This window comes from Camponotus vicinus, unplaced genomic scaffold (genome assembly GCF_025532165.1).
Source record: "Camponotus vicinus isolate PSW18456_S1 unplaced genomic scaffold, iyCamVici1.0 SCAF_3, whole genome shotgun sequence".
Lineage (NCBI taxonomy): Eukaryota > Metazoa > Arthropoda > Insecta > Hymenoptera > Formicidae > Camponotus > Camponotus vicinus.
The window spans coordinates 11,302,933-11,321,531 of record NW_028141967.1 but is presented as its reverse complement, the minus strand read 5'-3'; the positions used below and the strand labels follow the sequence as shown (position 1 = coordinate 11,321,531).

The following is an 18,599-nucleotide window of genomic DNA, read 5'->3' as shown; positions in this document are numbered from 1 at the left end:
CGATTTTGACTATTTGATTACTATTTCATTACTTAGGCTTCGCGGACGAAACTGCTTAACGTCAATGTGTTTGCTTTTGGAATGAAAACCTGGGTTCTCGGCAAGTTTCTTTGCTCCTAAGTTGTCGTTAAATATGATTGTATCGGCTAGATGATTGAATCCTAGTTCGATTAGTAGATTTCGTAAATAGATGGATTCTTTTGTAGCTTAGGTTAGTCCCATGTACTCCGCTTCGGTCGAAGATAATGCGACGGTCCTCTGCTTTTTGGCTTCCCAGGAAATGGCGGCGTTACTCAGGATAGTCGCGTAGCCGGTGTAAGAGCGTCTGTCGTTCGGACAGTTCGCCCAGTCTGAATCGACGAAATATCTCAAAGGTTTTGACGTCGGTTCGTATACTAATCCCAAGTCGATGCTCCCGCGAAGATAACGTAAGACGCGCTTAGCTGCCGTCCAATGGCTCTCGTCGTGGCGATCATTAAACTGGCTTAAGCAACTGACGGCGAAAGCTATATCCGGCCTCGTAGATACAGCCAGATGCATCAGAGCGTCGACTAATTCCTGATAGGGAAATCTCGATGTTGCGGTTATTGATGTCGCACTTGGTCTTGTTAATTTTTGACTGATGTCCATAGGCGTACGTACTGGGTTCGATTCCATCATTCCGAATCGATTTAGAATATCGATGATGTATCCTCTTTGATGCATTGTAATTCTGTCATCTTCTCTGCCGAACTCGATGCCTAGGCAATGCTTGATTTCACCGAGGTCCTTTATTTCAAATTCCTGCGATAGATTTATCTTCAGTTGTTCCATCCGATTAACATCTTTCGAAGCGATTATAAGATCGTCGACGTAGACGGCGATGAGAACTAGGCAAGAACTAGACAAGAACTAGGTCGTCGCCCTTGCCGATGCGATATACACATGGGTCGGCGTTCGATGGAGCTGCACCGTATTTTCTCAGTACCTTGTCCAGTGTAGCGTACCAGTTTCTTCCTGCCTGTCTGAGGCCGTATAAAGATTTCTTCAAGAGGCAGACCTTGTTGTCCTTATTTAATTCTTGTAACATCGCTTTTGCTTTCTTGTATAATTCGCTTCCTTTCTTCTCCTTGTTGATTAAAACTTCCAGAGATTCGATGATGTGATTAGGTGATTCCATGTGTATAGATTCTTGAATCTTTCTATTCAAGTATGCAGTAGTTACATCCAATTGATGGATTGACATTCGATAGTGAACTGCAAGCGCAATTAGCATTCGTATCGAACTCATGCGCGCTACTGGTGCGAAGGTTTGGTTGAAATGTATTCCCGGACGTTGAGCAAATCCCTTGGCGACCACGCGGGCCTTTCTTCTATTTATTGTTCCGTCGGGATTAACTTTGTTTCTCAACACCATGCAGCTTCCAATTACCTCGGCATCTTCGGGACGATCTACAATCTGCTAGGTATCGTTTTTGATGATAGATTTTATTTCTGAGGCCATTGCGTCGAGCCATTCGTTGGCGTTCGCGCTGGATAGTGCCGTTCTAATAGAAGTCTCTGCGACGAATGCGTATTCAGGGTTCATTATTTCAATATCTTCTGCATATTTTAGGTTGAACAATTTTCGAGGCCTCCCCCTCTGTCCGGTACATTCGATTCTAGGTCTTCCGGGTGCTCTTCTGGGAGTACTGGGCAACGATTCCTCTTCCGCGTTGTCTTCTCGAGTTGCTTGATCGAGGGTCTCTTCCGTGGCGTCGTTCTGAATAGTTTGATCGATGGACTCTTCCGCTATGTCCTCCTGAATCACTCGATTGAGGGGTCCCAGATCACTGTGACTCTCTAGAGGAGTTGATTCGATCATGATTTCGTTGCTATTCGAGCGAGTGTTGTCCTTATAGAAATCTTCCGGATCAAAGTTCTCGTTGTTCTGCGTTTCGATCTCAGGCATCTTCAGGAATTTGATGTCGCGTGTGATTTCGATTCTTCTTTCTGGGGTACCCACACCCGGTATCCTTTTGAAGTTTCCGAGTAGCCTAGAAATATTGCTTCTTTGCTTCGTGAGTCGAATTTTCCTTTTCCAGGTCGCGTATTCAAGCAAAATGCCTTGCAACCGAATCCTCTGAAGTAACTTACGTCGGGTTTCCTCCCAGTCCAAGCCTCGTATAAAGTTTTTCCGTTTAAGCTGCTGGTGGGGCACCGGTTTCTGATATAATTGGCCGTAGAGATTGCTTCCGCTCAGAATGACAATGGTAGACCGGACTGTATCAGGAGACATCTTGCCATGTCGTTCAGGGTCCTGTTCTTCCTCTCCGCGGTCCCGTTTTGCTCCGGATTGTAAGCGATGCTAAGTCTTCTCGTGATGCCATATTTGTTCAGAAAATTGTCGAACTCTTTGGTCTTGTATTCCGTTCCGTTGTCGGATTGTAAATATTTAATTCTTTTCATTTTTTGATTTTCGACCATATTTTTGAAATCTTTGAATTTTTCTAAAGCCTCGTCCTTGGATTTTAGGAATCGAACTTCACACCACCTTGTACTGTCGTCGATGAACGTGATGTAATATCTTGCCTTTCCATTCGACTGTACGCGCATCGGGCCGCACACATCCGAATGTATGAGTTCGAGTAGCTCTGTTTCTCTCTCAGGTCTCTTCGGGATCGGGGTCCTTACCATTTTTCCTTGAAGACAGATGTCGCAAGTAGCCTTGGTCCCGTCGACCTTGAAGTTCATTCCTGTCATGACCTCGTTGTGTTGAGCGTCCATCAGATCCTTATAGTTGAGGTGTCCCAGACGGTCGTGCCATAACCTTAACGAGTTCGATACTTTCTCTGAAAGTTCGGAAGCGGCGTTGCATTGGTGAGAACTATTTTGGTAGACATAATATAATTCGCCGCGCCTTTTAGCGATCAGTTTTACATCTCCGTTGCGATCAATTACTGTGGCATTTTCTTTCTTGAAGATTACATCATAACCGTTGTCCGTGATTTTGCTTACTGATATTAAATTTGTACGTAGATCAGGTACATGCAAGGTATCCTTTAGCCTGATATTATTCTGCTTTTCGAGTACGTCGGTCGAGAAAATTGCCATTCCTCTTGCTTTTATCTCTGTTGAAGCGTTGTTTGCTAGATTTAACTGAGTGTGTCCAGAGTCAAAAATTTCTGCGAGACTGTTAGATTCCTTGCAAAAATGGGAGGTGGCGCCGCTATCCAAGCACCACATTTCTAGACTATCGTTGACACCTGCCCGTAGTGCTGCACTTTGTATCGACGATTCTTCGGAGGCGTACAAGCTGACATCTTCTCATTTCTTCGCGGATGGTTGGTGGTTTTCATCCTTACTGCGACAATCGACAGCTTTGTGACCGAATTTTCTACAGCGATGACATTGAAACTTGAAACGTTCGTTTTTAGTCGATTTGTTTTTTCCGTCCTTCTCGTTACCTTGAGGTCGTCGTTTATGCATCCGTTTGTTTTCGATCATGGCGTTCTGCGTTACGGTGTACGAATCGTTGTGACGAGCGTCGCTTTCCTCCGTTATTTTAATACGAAGTATCTCGGGTGTTGGGAGCTCGTCTCGAGACTCAATGGCGCATCTAAAATTCTGAAAGCTTGGAGGCAGACTATATAATAGCATGATAGCCAACAGATCCGGGTTGATTTCTACTTCCATTTCGTTTAGCTTATCGACAGTTTCGAAAAACTTACAAATGTGATCGTGTATATCGCTTCCTTCCTCCATGCGCTGCAGGATTAGCAGCTTCAATAATGTGGCTTTCCTTGCCGGTCCCTTGGATTGGTAGATGCTTTCCAATTTTTGCCACACTTCTCGAGATGTTATGCATCCTTTTACCTGTTTCAGCTCTGAGGGACTAATGGACAAAATATCTGACCTTGCCTTGCTGTCGTTCTTAATCCATGCCTTGGCTAGATTTTCTGAGTCAGCATCGTCGGCAACGACCGATGGTTTTGCGTACTCGCCGTTGACATACATCCAAGCGTCGTTTTTTATCAAGAGCGCTTCCATTTGCATCTTCCACGTGTCGTAATTCTCTTTGCTGAGAGTTTCGATCCTCGTTAGGTTAGCGCTCATCTTGATTCCGTGGAGACTCGCGACACGTTCCTAACCTCAATATCGTTAGTAGCACGGTTCCGATTCGCTTGATCTCTTTTAACTGCGTTCTGGGTCTGGGCCCATAACCTGATGAGGCGCAGATTATTTAGGAATGAGGTGAGGCAAAATAACCAGAAGAGAACTGCTGCAAACTACGTGTATTTTAGAAAAAGCACAAACGTGAATGTGAAATGTATAATAGTGAAAACGGAAGTGAAGTGTGATATATGTGTCAAGTTATTCTTACTGTATCGTGTAGATGGCGTAGCGTGTGTGTTTGCGTGTATGATTTAGGTCGTGCGAGAGAGTGTGTATGACACGTATGTATGACTGTGTATTGTAATCTTCAACAATTTCCGTTTTGCTTTTAATTTTTTTAGCACTATTCCGGATGATATTTTTCCCTTTGACCTAATCGTTTATCTCTTCGTGTGTATATCTCTAATTAAATATAACATATCTTTAATAGCTTCGTAATTTTTTTTGTTGCTTCTCTTCTCATTTCAAATTGCACATTTAACTCTATTATTTCTCTGACTTATTTCGTTAATATCCTTTTCTAAGATTATTCTTTTCTCTTAATGTTTACAAATTTTATCATTATTATCTTATACTGTTTATAGCACAAGAGAATCGGAATTGATATCTAAAAAATTAAGATTTATCCACTGAAAGAAGCTAGTATTTTTTTGTAGAGAATATGTATATTTACCAATTGTAGTTACAATTTTCTTCTTGATATACATTTACACTGTTTGATACATGCTAATACTTTATTTATACGATACTTATATATTAAACGACCATTGTGCGTATGACGTCTTCAATCATCAACACATACATACCGAGACACCAATCTTGCCGGTGCGTGTACCCAGAAAAAAATTTGTCAACAAATTGTCGCCAATTTGGCATCAAATGCGCTCAAAACTTGATACCAAATACTATAGCATCTGTATCCGCAATAAGCTCGTGTTTTGCTGGCAAACCTTGCTGACAAAACCTGACAGCAAATTGGTAGCAAAATCCGAACAAATCTTGTTAATATGCTTGACGTCAAATTGTCGACAAAAACCGACCGAAAATCTACGGAGAGTTTGACGACAAATTGTCAGCAAATTGTGAGCAAACTTTAACATTCCAAAGCCATTTAAATTTGACGTTTACGGTTATTTAATTTCCAGTTATTTTTTTTCCTTTTTAGATAACAGATTATTTATATATAGAAAAAATTTTATTTTATTTTATACATATAAAATTATAATATATATAATATACAAGTAATATATTAAAATTTTTTGTTTTTGATAGATGAATATTTTACATATTGTGGACTTTTAGTTAATTTTTAGCTTTATTGATTATTATTTTTTTTACAAAATTTATTTCATTTTATTTTTACAATTTTAGGCTGCCAAGTTATTCTTGGCGAAGTCTTTGTTAAATTAATTTTTCCAAGCTCTTCTCCTCGACTATTAAAAGTTTCTGTCTGGGTTCCTCTCGTCCGTTTTCTGGAGGACCGAGGAGTCCTTGGGAGAGATGAACGAGGAGTCGCTGGAGCTGGAGAGTAAGTTCTTTCTTCGAGGTATATCGGGATCAGTCTCCAAGGCAGGAACTGGACAACCTTCCGAGGATCGGTTGGCATTGGTTATGCCGAAGATCTGGAAGGTCTCGAGGATCTCGAGGATCTGGAAGGTCTCGAGGATCTCGAGGATCTGGAAGATCCCGAGGATCTCGAAGATCTCGTGGATCTGGATGGTCTCGAGGGTCAGGAAGGTCTCGAAGATCTCGAGGATCTGGAATGTCTCGAGGATCAGGAAGATCTCGAAGATCAGGAAGATCTCATGGATCTGGATGGTCTCGAGGGTCAGGAAGGTCTCGAAGATCCCGAGGATCTGGAAGGTCTCGAGGGTCAGGAAGGTCTCGAAAATCCCGAGGATCTGGAAGGTCTCGAGGATCAGGAAGATCTCGAGGATCAGGAAGATCTCGTGGATCTGGATGGTCTCGAGGGTCAGGAAGGTCTCGAAGATCCCGAGGATCTGGAAGGTCTCGAGGGTCAGGAAGGTCTCGAAGATCTCAAAAGATTATTCGCTGAATAGTTAGAAGCTATTCCTGCGAGGTTACAAGGAGGTGTCGAGTCGTCTTTTTGGCGCTTCTTAAATATACTTTCTGATGTTTTTCATATGCGAGAAATTGATCTTTATCTGTCGCGCCCTTTAGGCGGCTTTCGCGGCATTAATTATAATTTAAATTAACGCCAACTTCATCGCGTCCGTCAATGCCTCCCGAGACCGCGCTCGGTGCGGCGTGCGTCAAATAGTGGCGAGCGTTAGAGACACCACAGGACCCCTTCCGCTGTATGTTGGTTAAGGGATCTGAAAACGGACTGGTGGTTTGGATGTTCGACCACTGCGCGTTTGAAGTTCTTATGACTGTTTTAGTTTAACCGTTTTTTCTTTAAGATGGTTTGTTATGATGTCATCTTCTTCCAGGATGTATGCTGGTTTAACTCTATCTATGGACACATTTATATTTTTTCCGTTTTTACTGATAGTGATGACTTTATCGTTCCTTTTTATTACTTTATACGGTCCTTCGTATGGAGGTCGTAGAATTCCGCCGATTGCTTCGTTTCGGACGAAAACGTGCGATGCTGTTTTCATATCTTGGAAAATAAAAGTCGTTGTTTCACCATGTCTTTTTACCTCTTGCGGTTTCAGTTTTTGCATGCTTTTCTTAAGTTCTTCTAGAATTTCTCCATGATTTTCTTCGAGAACTTCTGGAGTGTTTTTCTGTAGGAATTGTCCTGGTAATCTGATTGGCTCTCCATAAATCATTTCTGCTGTTATTGCTTGCAGATCTTCTTTCCATGCCGCTCTAATGCCCATTAATACTACTGGTAGGATTTCTACCCAATTTTCCGTTTGATGGCATTTGATAGCTGTTTTTAGTTGTCTATGGAAGCGTTCCACTAGACCGTTCGCTGAGGGATGGTATGCTGTGGTCCTAAGATGCGTGGAGCCTGTTAGTTGCATTAACCGTTTGAATAATTCTGCTTCAAACTGTCGGCCTTGATCTGTAGTTATGCGGAGCGGTATGCCGAACCTTGCCATCCAGTTGGTAAAAATGACTGTTGCTACCGTGTTTGCTGAAATATCTGGTAGTGGTATTGCTTCTGGCCATCTTGAGAATCTATCTACAATCGTTAGGCAGTATCGACATCCTTTAGAGATTGGCATAGGTCCAATGATATCAACGTGTATGTGTTCAAAACGTCCTGAAGGAACTTGGAAATGTCCGATTGGTGCTTTGTTGTGCCTTGTAATTTTCGCTTTTTGGCATTGAAGACAGGCTTGTGCCCATTTGCGGCAATCACGTTGAATTCCTGGCCATACGAAGCGTTGCGTTATAAGCTTCACAGTTGCCTTGACACCTGGATGTGACAGACCATGCAACGATTGAAAAACCTTTTTTCGAAATGGTCTGGTTACGAATGGGCGTGAAAATTTTGATTCTTCGTCACAATATAGCGTGATTTCTGTTCCCGGCATTGGTACTTCTTTTAACCTTAGAGCTCCATCTCCTTGCAGAACTTTTAGAAGCTCTTCATCAGCCTTTTGTGATTTTGCTAATTCTTCGAAATTTATTGCTTCATGAATGCTTTCCACTCTCGAAAGGGTATCTGCTGTTATGTTTTCCTTTCCAGATATGTGCTGAATGTCCGTGGAAAATTGCCCTATAAATTCAAGGTGGCGTGCTTGACGTGGAGAACTACGAAGCGGATCTTTGTTGAAAGCATAGATGAGGGGTTTGTGATCCGTGAATATTATAAAATTTCGTCCTTCAAGGAGATGTCGGTAGTGTTTAACTGCTAAGTAAATTGGCTAAGAGCTCTCTGTCGTAAGGGCTGTATTTTCGTTGTGCTGGACTAAATTTCTTGCTCATGAACGCCAGTGGTTGTCAATCTTTTCCGACTTTTTGTTGGATTACTGCTCCCATAGCGTTGTCAGAGGCATCGGCTGTCAGAGCTAGCTCAGCTTGAGGATCCGGATGTGCCAGTAGTGTAGCTCGGGATAAACTCTTTTTAGTTTTTTCGAACGCTTCTTCCAATTCTTGCGTCCATATAATAGGTGATATGTTCTTTTCTTCTTTGTCCATATAATAGGTGATATGTTTCTTTTTCTTCGTTGTGCCAGCTAATGTTTCATTTAATTTAGTTTGGTCCTCTGCTGCACCAGGAATGAATCTTCTGTAAAAGTTTAACATCCCCAGGAATTGACGCATTTCCTTTACAGTTTTTGGTTTTGGGAAATTTTCAATAGCTTGTACTTTTTCAGGAAGAGGTTTGATTCCTTCTGCTGTAACCAAATATCCCAAGAATTTTACTTGGTTTTCCCCGAAGTTGCATTTGGTTTGATTTATTATTAGATCGTATTTATCCAATTGACGGAATACTTTCCGTAGATGCGTTTCGTGTTCCTCTTCTGACTTTGATGCTACAAGAATGTCATCTATATATGCATAGCAAAAGTCTAGTCCACGTAAGATCTCGTTAATGAAACGCTGAAATGTTTGTGCTGCGTTGCGTAATCCAAACGGCATGTATTTGTATTCGAAAAGGCCGAAAGGAGTTGTGATTGCTGTTTTGAGGATATCCTCTTTATGTATTGGTATTTGATTATATGCTCTTACTAAATCTAAGGTTGAGAATATTCTTTTGCCCTCTAACGTCTGTGTGAAATCCTCAATGTGAGGTATTGGGTATCTATCTGGCACAGTTCTTGCGTTTAATTTTCTATAATCTCCGCATGGTCGCCATGAATTTTCTTTTTTGGGTGCCATATGAAGAGGTGAGGCCCACGGGCTTTTTGATGGTTGAATTATCCCTTCCTTTAACAAGAGATCAAATTCTGCTTTGGCTGCTTTTAATTTGCCAGGTGCTAGGCGGCGTGGGCGGCATCCTTCTGGTGGACCTGCCGTGGTTTTGATGTAATGCACTGTCGTGTGCCGTGCTTCTTTTCTGATTCTGCCTAATTTAGTTATGTTGGGAAACTCTGCGAGAAGGTTGTGATATTTTGTCTGTTTTGACAATATTTTGATTGAACTGACGTTTCCTTTCTCGAAAACGCATTTAGTTTTTTTTGTATATAATCCTGTTTTTCCATCGATCAGACGTCTTTTTTGCAAATCTGGGAGTAGATGGTAAAAAGATAAAAAATCAGCGCCTATGAGTGGTTGCGTTACATCGGCTATGATGAATCGCCATAAGAATGTTCTTCTTAAGCCGAAATTTGGTTCCAACGTTATTTGTCCGTAGGTGCGTATGATAGTTCCGTTGGCTGCGTATAGTTGATACGTGCTTGACCATAGCGGACCTCGGACTAGTCTGCGTGGATAGACACTGACATCTGATCCTGTATCTATAAGGTATTGGACTTTGGTTTTAATGTCTGTGACTATGAGGCGGCAAGAAGTCGCCGCGAGTCCGAGTCGTTGGCCGCCATCAACGACTCTCCTCCTCGTTTTCCTTCCTATATTTGCAGGGTTGTTGACATTTATTTGCTTTATCTCCGAAGCGTCGATGGTAAAAACATATTTCCTCGTCATTTTTGATCGCTCGATTTTGAGATCTGCTTTGCGATCGCTTTCTTGGTATTCAATTTCTGGATCGACTTCTTGAGCGATTAAGTTGCCTATTATTCAATTTTGCAATTTGTTCAGTTAATTTCTTTATTTGGTCTTCTATGGTTTGTTTTTCAGTGGTGCTGTTTGCAGTAGCTGCTACTGATCGGCTAGTTACCTCAGCTATACGATCGGCTTGTTCAGCGACTTCCTCAAGTCTGTCTTCTGTCCTTGTTGCGAGTATGATTTGCATTTGTGAGGACGACTTGTTTGCAGTCGTCCTAGCCACAAGGTACGGAGGAGTTGTTCTGGTACATTTGTTCCGGCGAGTGTTCGTAAGTGCCGTAAGAACTGTGACGGTTTTCTGTCACCAAGTTCTTCATGCTCTAGTAATTGACGGGTTCGTTGTTCCTGAGTAATCGTCAAGCGTTGAATAAGTGCTTTTTTAATGGCTTCATATTTTCCAGCTTCCGGGGGTTGTGTGATGATGTCCCTTACTTCTCGTGCGTATTTTGTCTCAATGTGCGCTATGACATATAAATATTTTGTTGCATCTTGCGTTATTCCTCCTAGGGCGAACTGTCCTTCCAGTTGTGCGAACCAGAGTTCCGGTTCTTCTGGCCAGAAAGGAGGTGCTTTAATTGCGAGACGGCCTATTTGTTGATTATCTCCGTCCATATCGGGGTCACCAATTTGTGGACTTTTTGTTAATTTTTAGCTTTATTGATTATTTTTTTTACAAAATTTATTTCATTTTATTTTTACAATTTTAGGCTGCCAAGTTATTCTTGGCGAAGTCTTTATTAAATTAATTTTTCCAAGCTCTTCTCCTCGACTATTAAAAGTTTCTGTCTGGGTTCCCCTCGTCCGTTTTCTGGAGGACTGAGGAGTCCTTGGGGAAGATGAACGAGGAGTCGCTGGAGCTGGAGAGTAGGTTCTTTCTTCGAGGTATATCGGGATCAGTCTCCAAGGCAGGAACTGGACAACCTTCCGAGGATCGGTTGGCATTGGTTATGCCGAAGGTCTGGAAGGTCTCGAGGATCAAGAGGATCTGGCAGATCCCGAGGATCTCGAAGATCTCGTGAATCTGGATGGTCTCGAGGGTCAGGAAGGTCTCGAAGATCTCGAGGATCTGGAAGGTCTCGAGGATCAGGAAGATCTCGAGGATCAGGAAGATCTCGTGGATCTGGATGGTCTCGAGGGTCAGGAAGGTCTCGAAGATCCCGAGGATCTGGAAGGTCTCGAGGGTCAGGAAGGTCTCGAGGATCTAGAAGGTCTCGAGGATCAGGAAGATCTCGAGGATCAAGAAGATCTCGTGGATCTGGATGGTCTCGAAGATCCCGAGGATCTGGAAGGTCTCGAGGGTCAGGAAGGTCTCGAAGATCCCGAGGATCTGGAAGGTCTCGAGGGTCAGGAAGGTCTCGAAGATCTCAAAAGATTATTCGCTGAATAGTTAGAAGCTATTCCTGCGAGGTTACAAGGAGGTGTCGAGTCGTCTTTTTGGCGCTTCTTAAATATACTTTCTGATGTTTTTCATATGCGAGAAATTGATCTTTATCTGTCGCGCCCTTTAGCGGCATTAATTATAATTTAAATTAACGCCAACTTCATCGCGTCCGTCAATGCCTCCCGAGACCGCGCTCGGTGCGGCGTGCGTCAAATAGTGGCGAGCGTTAGAGACGCCACACATATAAAAATATGTAAAATTTAGACATTTGTGTATTTTTTAAATTAGATCTCTATAAAACATTTATTCAAGGGTCTATTAATAATATAACCGCTACTATGTTGAAAAAATGTCTATTAATTTTTTTATTAAATGTTTCTTATTAAGATGTCCTTGATAATCTATATACAATTATCTTATTTATATTCAGCAACAGGAATTCATATTATACAATATTTTAATAACACACAATAAATTGACTAATTCCCATTTGTCTGTTTAATTTCATATCTGTTAATCTGTTTATATTCTGAATCCCAACAAGAGATTATTGAACAAATTATTGTAAACTTGTGTGATATTAATATTCGGGTAATAAGAGCTTATCGCGGATGTAATTGCGCGAAATTTTTCTTTGATAAAATGATCAAGACTTTATATGGAATAATCTCTTGGTTTGAGATTTAATTCCAACGAATTCCCCTCTAACCCCCCCTAGATGGAAGTAGGCGAGAAAAATATCGGTCCAAAATTATTTTAAGTTAAATCAATTTATCAAAAATTAAACTGACTAAAAAGAAGAAATATACTTTGAATCTTATGTTAGTCTCAGTTCTTTATATCAATTTCATGAAAAATTGAATATGAATTATAGTTAAGCTTGGTCGCCGCGTAGCGGCAAAGCGAATTTGCTTCAGAATATCAAGTTTGCTCACAATTTGTTGACAATTTACCGTCAAACTTCCCTGCGCAGATCTTGATCAGTTTTTGCCGATAACTTGATGTCAAGCATGTTAGTAAACTTTGCTCGCTTTTTGCTGCCAATTTGCTGTCAGGTTTAGCCAACAAGCTTTGTTCGATTTTTGCCGCCAATCTGCCATCAAAATCTGTAGTAGCAATTCTTGTCCGCAAATTGCCTTTTTACTAACAAGAATTTGTAGCAAGCCTCGACAAAATTTGTTCAAGCAAACTTGGCTAACTGGGCATGTTACATGCATTATGACGATTAATTAATTAACGAATTATAAATATCTCGTTTTTCAAATATGAAAATATTAGATTTTATAATTCTATTTAAGTGTGATAATTAATCATTTAAATTTTTATTTAAAAAAACAGTTAAATTTTCATATGTTATTTATAATTCGTTAATTAATTAATTAATCGCCATAATGTAACATGTACATACATAAAACACACGCACGTAAGAAACGACAAAATAAGATCAACTGTGCAGTAAAAATCAATATCACCTGACTTGAAAAAAATCAATAACATATGACAGATCGGTATGTGTAGGTATGGGCTTGAGCGCGCGAGTTTTACGCGATATCATTCGCAAGTTTTGATCGCTTATAAGTTGAAAACTATTGTAGCGTTAACATTTTGGTGTTAGAATTTTTGACTCTATTTTATCTCTAGAATACGCTATTAAATTATTTTGCGTTGTTGAGTACACCCTATATATCATAGTTTGCTCTCCTATCAACAACTGATTGATTCATCTTAATTAAACAAATAATAAAATAAAGAAATAATTACAAATGTAATACATTTTATAGTCAAGAAATTGCTCTATATGTGAAAACAAATTTGAATTTCGCAGTTAATAAAAACCAGATATGAAATATTAATGCTAATGATGGTAATCAGTTTCGAAAATTAATTTTTCGGTGAAAGATAGAGATGTATGTGGGAGGAGGTCAGACGTGTCTATACGCCCATTTGGTCAACGGGCGACAGAATCCATCCGTGACAACGGCATCGACGCATATCCTGTGAAGAGAGCATTTACACACTTTTCAGCCCAACGAATAATTATTAGAAAACAATATTCGTGGATTAGAAAAATATGTGAGGTGCAAGTGGCTGGATCGGGAATCGAACCCGAGTCTTTCGCTTTCCGGGCAACTGCTCTAGACTACTGAGCTATCCAGACCTCATACCTAATGCTGCTTTTTAACACAGTGATATACGACTCCAGAGCGATGTTGGTATCTCGCTCGATGGATGCCGATTGCCATGGAGGATCCTTGAAGAGGTCGCTCGCTGACCAAATAATCCACAGAACACAAATTTTTTTTGGTTCACACGCCAAATGAATAAATCTCTATTCGAGATTTTTAATAAACCCATCTTTACTCTCCCCTCTGAGGAAATAGGCGAGAAAATTAAATTTGATTTATAAAACTTGAAAAATAATTTATATAGGAATTAAAAATACTTATACCTTATGCTTATAAATAGGCAACAAATTATCCATTTATTTTGACAATTACAATGAATTTATGACATATGAATTTTTTGTTGGCCAAATATAATCAGAAATTAAACTAATAGAAATAGTTATTATACTTTTGATCTTATATTAGTAGCCGCATCTTCCAGACTTTATAATCATTATATAAAACAAAACAGTTTAAAAAATATTTACTTCTAAAATTTAGAAAAAATTAAAAACTGAAAAATAATTTTTATCTAAAAAATATCCTTCAAAAAATAAAAAATCAAAACTAAATATAAAATCAATAATTACAACTAGCCAACTACTTAGAAGCAATTCAATTTGTGAGGATTTGTAACTTGAATTAATATTTGCCATAAAATCAGTCTTACATTTATAGAAATATTATATATATTATTTCCCTATGAAATTAAAACAATAATAATAATAATAAGATTTATTGAGTTCCCCTTGGGGTTACAATCTTCTATTACATATTATCTTACATCTAACTTAACTCTAATCATAATCTACTTAACCTACTTATTCGCTGTAACTTCCTTATCTTGAAGGTTCGCGACTTTATCTAGCTCCCCCTCGTTCACCTTTCGCAAGCACGCACATGCACACACACACACACACACATCTCGCTTGGGCTTTCGCTTCCTCTTGCATTTCTTTTGTTCATGATCCCCTTTCCCACTCCTTCGGCTCTTCTCTCACTCTCTCTCTCTTTCTCCCCGTTCCTCTCTGCACTTTCTTTCACCCTTCCATCCTCTTCTCTCTCCTCCTCCTCCTCCTTCTCTCTTACTTCCTCTTCTCCTCCCACTTTTTCTTCTCCTTCTTCTATTATTCCTTATTTTCCTTCTTCTCCCAATAAACGCCTTCTCTTATTTCATTTCCTAGTCTGAACCTTATTACTCTCCTCCAATTTGCTCTCATCCCATCCTTTCTTTAAATATTCACGTATTCCCTCCCTTTTCACCTCTCTATACTACCTACTGTATTTGGAATTCAAAATTCTTTCCCATCTCTCTATCCTCTAATCTTCCCTATCTTTTCTGATTAACTCACTAACCACGCCTCCCCTTCTTCTCTTTTCCTCTCCATCTCTCCAATCTCCCATCCTCTATCCTCAAAAAATTTTCTTCTCTCCTCTTCCCATTTTAATCCGGTTTTTCCCTTCCTAGACTTCCCTTCATTTCCTCCTAGCATAATCTTGCCAGTTCACTTCCCTTTCCTTCTTCAAGTCTTTTCTCAAATCCTCATGCCCTCTTTCCCGCCCTTTTCTTTAATTTTCCTCTTTGTATTTCTTCCCTTACTTAAATATCCCGGTGTTCTATCCAACCCGAATACCCATCTTATGTACCTTTCTTCTATCTTCTCCATTCCTTTCCTCTCCCTCCATCCCCATATCTCTATCTATAACTTAATACCATCCATATCAACCTATCGAAAAGCTATAATCTTCTGCTCCAGTTCCCTTCAAACCTTCTCTTTCCTCTCCCATCACCGCCGCTGCTTTTTTCATCCTTTCTTTAACATGCACTTCTTGTCCTCCGTTTTTCTGCAGCGTATATCCTAAAAAATATATTCTTTCACTTCCTCCATTCCTTTTTCCCTTTCCGTCTCCAATCACTTTTCTCTATCCTCCCTCTTCCTTTTCTGAATCTCATTATCTTGGTTTTCTCCACATTTAATTCCAGTCCTTTCCTTTCCAAATAATCTTCTAATCTTATTATCATACTTCTCATTTCATTCTTTCGCCAGTAACACTATGTCGTCTGCGTATCTATACGCTAACGTGTATATTTCTTTTTCCCCCAGTTTAACCCCTTCCCATTTGACCTTCCCCATCACTTCTTCTAAATCGGCTATCAGCAAATTAAACAAAATCGGACTCAATGGGCATCCCTGCCTTACCCTCTCTTGCCATCCAAAAACTCTTCTGTTTCCCCTCCCCCTGCCTTCACCCTACTTCTCGTCTCTCTTAAAGCTTCCTTTACTCTTCCAATTAATCTCTCTCTTATCCCTCTCTCCTTCATTGTCTCGCACGATACTCTCCTATCTACTGTATCAAATGCTGCTTTCAAGTCTACAAATATCACTACTAGTTTCTTCCCTTTCCCTAACTGTTTATTTATCGAATAGTTAAACACATACACATTATCAATCGTCCCCATTTTCTTTCTGAACCCCGTCTGGTTGTGTGGAATTATCCGTTTACTCTCACTATCTTCTAATTTCTTCGCCAGTATTGCCATATACATTTTATATAATGTCGGTTTCAACATAACTCCCCTATAATCATTTTTCTTTTTTCCATCTTCCTTTTTCACTATTGGGATTATAATCTCTTCATTCCAGCTATTCAGTCACCCTTCTTCCTTCCATATCCGATTACAAAATTTTCATATCCACTCCTCCATTTCCTCCCCTCCATATTTCCATACCTCGCCCGGTATTCTATCCCTTCCCGACTTTTATGTTCTTGATAACTTCTTTTATCTCCATTTTATTTATTTCCTCCCCGTCCATTCCTTCTTCCTACTTCCTTGCCTCTCCATCTCCTCCTAATACACTATATTCTATTCCTCCTAGCAACTCCATGAAATACTCTCTCCATTCCTCTGCTTCTATTTCCTCATTCACTATCCTTCTCTTTTTCCTGTTTACTATCTTCCATATATCCTTTTCATTCCGAGCTTTTTTCACTATTTCCTCCCATCTATCATTTTCTTCCTTCTTCTTCTTTTCACACATTTCCTTTTACTCTTTCTTCGAATCTCTATATTTCTTCTTATTCCCTCTATTTTTTCTCCAACTTCTTAATTTTTCCCTTGCCTCCTTTTTTTATTCTCACATTCTTCATTTCACCATTCCCCCTTCCTTTCCTTCTCTTTTCTTAAATCCTTCTTTGTTCCACTTAATGCTTCGTTTATTATCTTTTCCATCTCTTCCCATTCCTCCGCTACGCTTTTCCTCTATCTTCTCTATTCTTAGCTTTTTCTTAGACAGTTCACATCCGTCCATCAGATATTCTTCATCCCATAATTCTCTTCTCCATTCTTTTTCTTCTTTGTGTCCTTTTTTTTCTTTACGTTTTCCTCTACCCATAATTCCACTGGGTGGTGCTCCGAATGAATTCTATCTCCTATCCTTATTTTTTTTAACTTTATCTCTTCATCTCCTATCACATAATCTATCACCGTGCCGCCCGTGAATGTATACTCTCCATTTTCATCCCCTCTCATATTGCCATTAAAAATGCTCCAGTCTCTGTCCTCTATCATCTCCACCAGCTTTCTTCCTTCTCTGTTTATCTTCTCATCCTTCGAATGTCTCCTCTTTTTTCCTCCTGATTTTTCCTCTTCCTCTTCCGCTATTGTTCCTCCCTCTCTTCCCGTTCTCACATTAAAATCCCCACCTAACAGCGTATATTTTCCTTCTTCTCTAACTTCCATCCACTGTTCCAACCTTCTTAGTATACCTTCTATATTCTTATTTACGTATACCTCTACTATTCTCCAACTCTCCTTCCCTATCTTCACACTCCCATTAATCCTTCCTCCAATGATTCAATTTCCTTTTCTTTTTCTTTTATTTCTTTCTAAATTCCCATTACTATTCCTCCAATTGCTCTTCCTTTTTTATTCTTCCTCTTTGCTGACTGCGCCCCATAACCCTTCGGTAAGTATTCCCTTATCCTGCCCCATCCCTTATTATCTAACCATGTCTCTGACAATATCCCTCTGATCATCTCCCAGTCACTTAATCTCCTCCAAAAATCTCTATCCTTATTTTTTAAACCCGCTACATTCCAGAATTACTACTCTCCATTCTTTTATTCCTTTACTTCTCACCTCCCTCTTTTTCTCTACATTAGTTCCCCCTTTTCTTCTTCTTTCTGTGTCCCTTGCTTCCCTCCTCTTACATTTCCTCTCTCCTGTCTCAACACCTCCTCTTCCTCATCCCATTTCCACCATTGCTCATCTATCCTTATTCTACCCTGCCTCACCCACACTCTTCTCCCTTTCTCTTCCTCACTCCGTGCTATTTCCTGTAACTTCCACTTGTTTTCCTTTCCCTCCATGTCAGATCCTCTGTTATTCTTTCTTTTTTCCTTTCAAATTTTTCTTTTTCCCCATCACCTCCTCCTTTCACTCCTCGTTTCCTAGTTTTACCAACATCATTTTCCCACCTTTTTCAATCATTTCTCCTATTCTCCTTATCTCTTTTATTTCCGCTTTTGTCCCTAATATCTTCAAAATCTCCACTGCCTTCCTTCTTTTTCCCTCTCTAATCTCCACTCCTCTCATTATAATGTTCTTTTTTCTTTTTCTCTCCTTTCCATATTCCTTTCCACCTCTTTGAGCCTGCCTTCTATACTCCCTTCTCTCTTCCTACCTCCCCACTTAATATCCTCCATTTTTCCTTTATTTCCTTTCTCTAATTCCTCGATCTTTTCCTTTATTCTTTCTATATCCTTCTTCAACTCCTCTCTCTCCTCTCTCCCCTCTCTCCTCTCCCCGTCCATTTCACCGTCTGTTCCCTAAACTCTCTTCTTATTTGAAATTAAAACATTTATTTTTATTAAGAGAAACTTGATTTTTAAATAAGTTTAATTTTTATGTGATTTTTTGTATGATATATAAAATAGCATTATATGTCATGGATTTTATTACAAATAAGTAAATTATAAAATTATTTAACTCTTACTACACCATAACGTCGATCATATTGATTGCCAGTTTCGAATTTAAAAGTATCTTGTGTTACAAATTGACCTCGAATTTAAAAGCATCTTGTGCCAAAAGTTTCTTGTGCTGAAATATTTAAAAATGTTATTTGAAAATTAATTATAAGCTTTGTCAAGTAGGCACGGAATCACAGAAGTAAGATCAAAGTAATATAAAAACTGGCGTGCCTGAATCGCATTATAAAAAACTCATATATTTTTATAATAATTAATATAAAAATAATAAATATAAA

At 39.6% G+C, this 18,599-nt stretch overlaps 2 protein-coding genes across 3 annotated transcripts in view; one reads left to right on the top strand and one right to left on the bottom strand.

Moving 5' to 3' along the window:
- Positions 1-18,599, top strand: part of Gb (solute carrier family 7 member genderblind) — a 128,597-nt gene that overhangs the window by 68,559 nt on the left and 41,439 nt on the right. The window lies entirely within an intron of this gene.
- On the bottom strand, positions 3,286-3,962 carry LOC145968691 (uncharacterized). Its single transcript, XM_083094352.1, has one exon. The coding sequence runs from the start codon at positions 3,721-3,723 to the stop codon at positions 3,286-3,288; it is 438 nt and encodes a 145-aa protein (XP_082950478.1). The 5' UTR covers positions 3,724-3,962.

Bases quoted from the DNA above. Each gene is read 5' to 3' on its own strand.
- LOC145968691 (XM_083094352.1), bottom strand. From the start codon at position 3,723: ATGGAGGAAGGAAGCGATATACACGATCACATTTGTAAGTTTTTCGAA.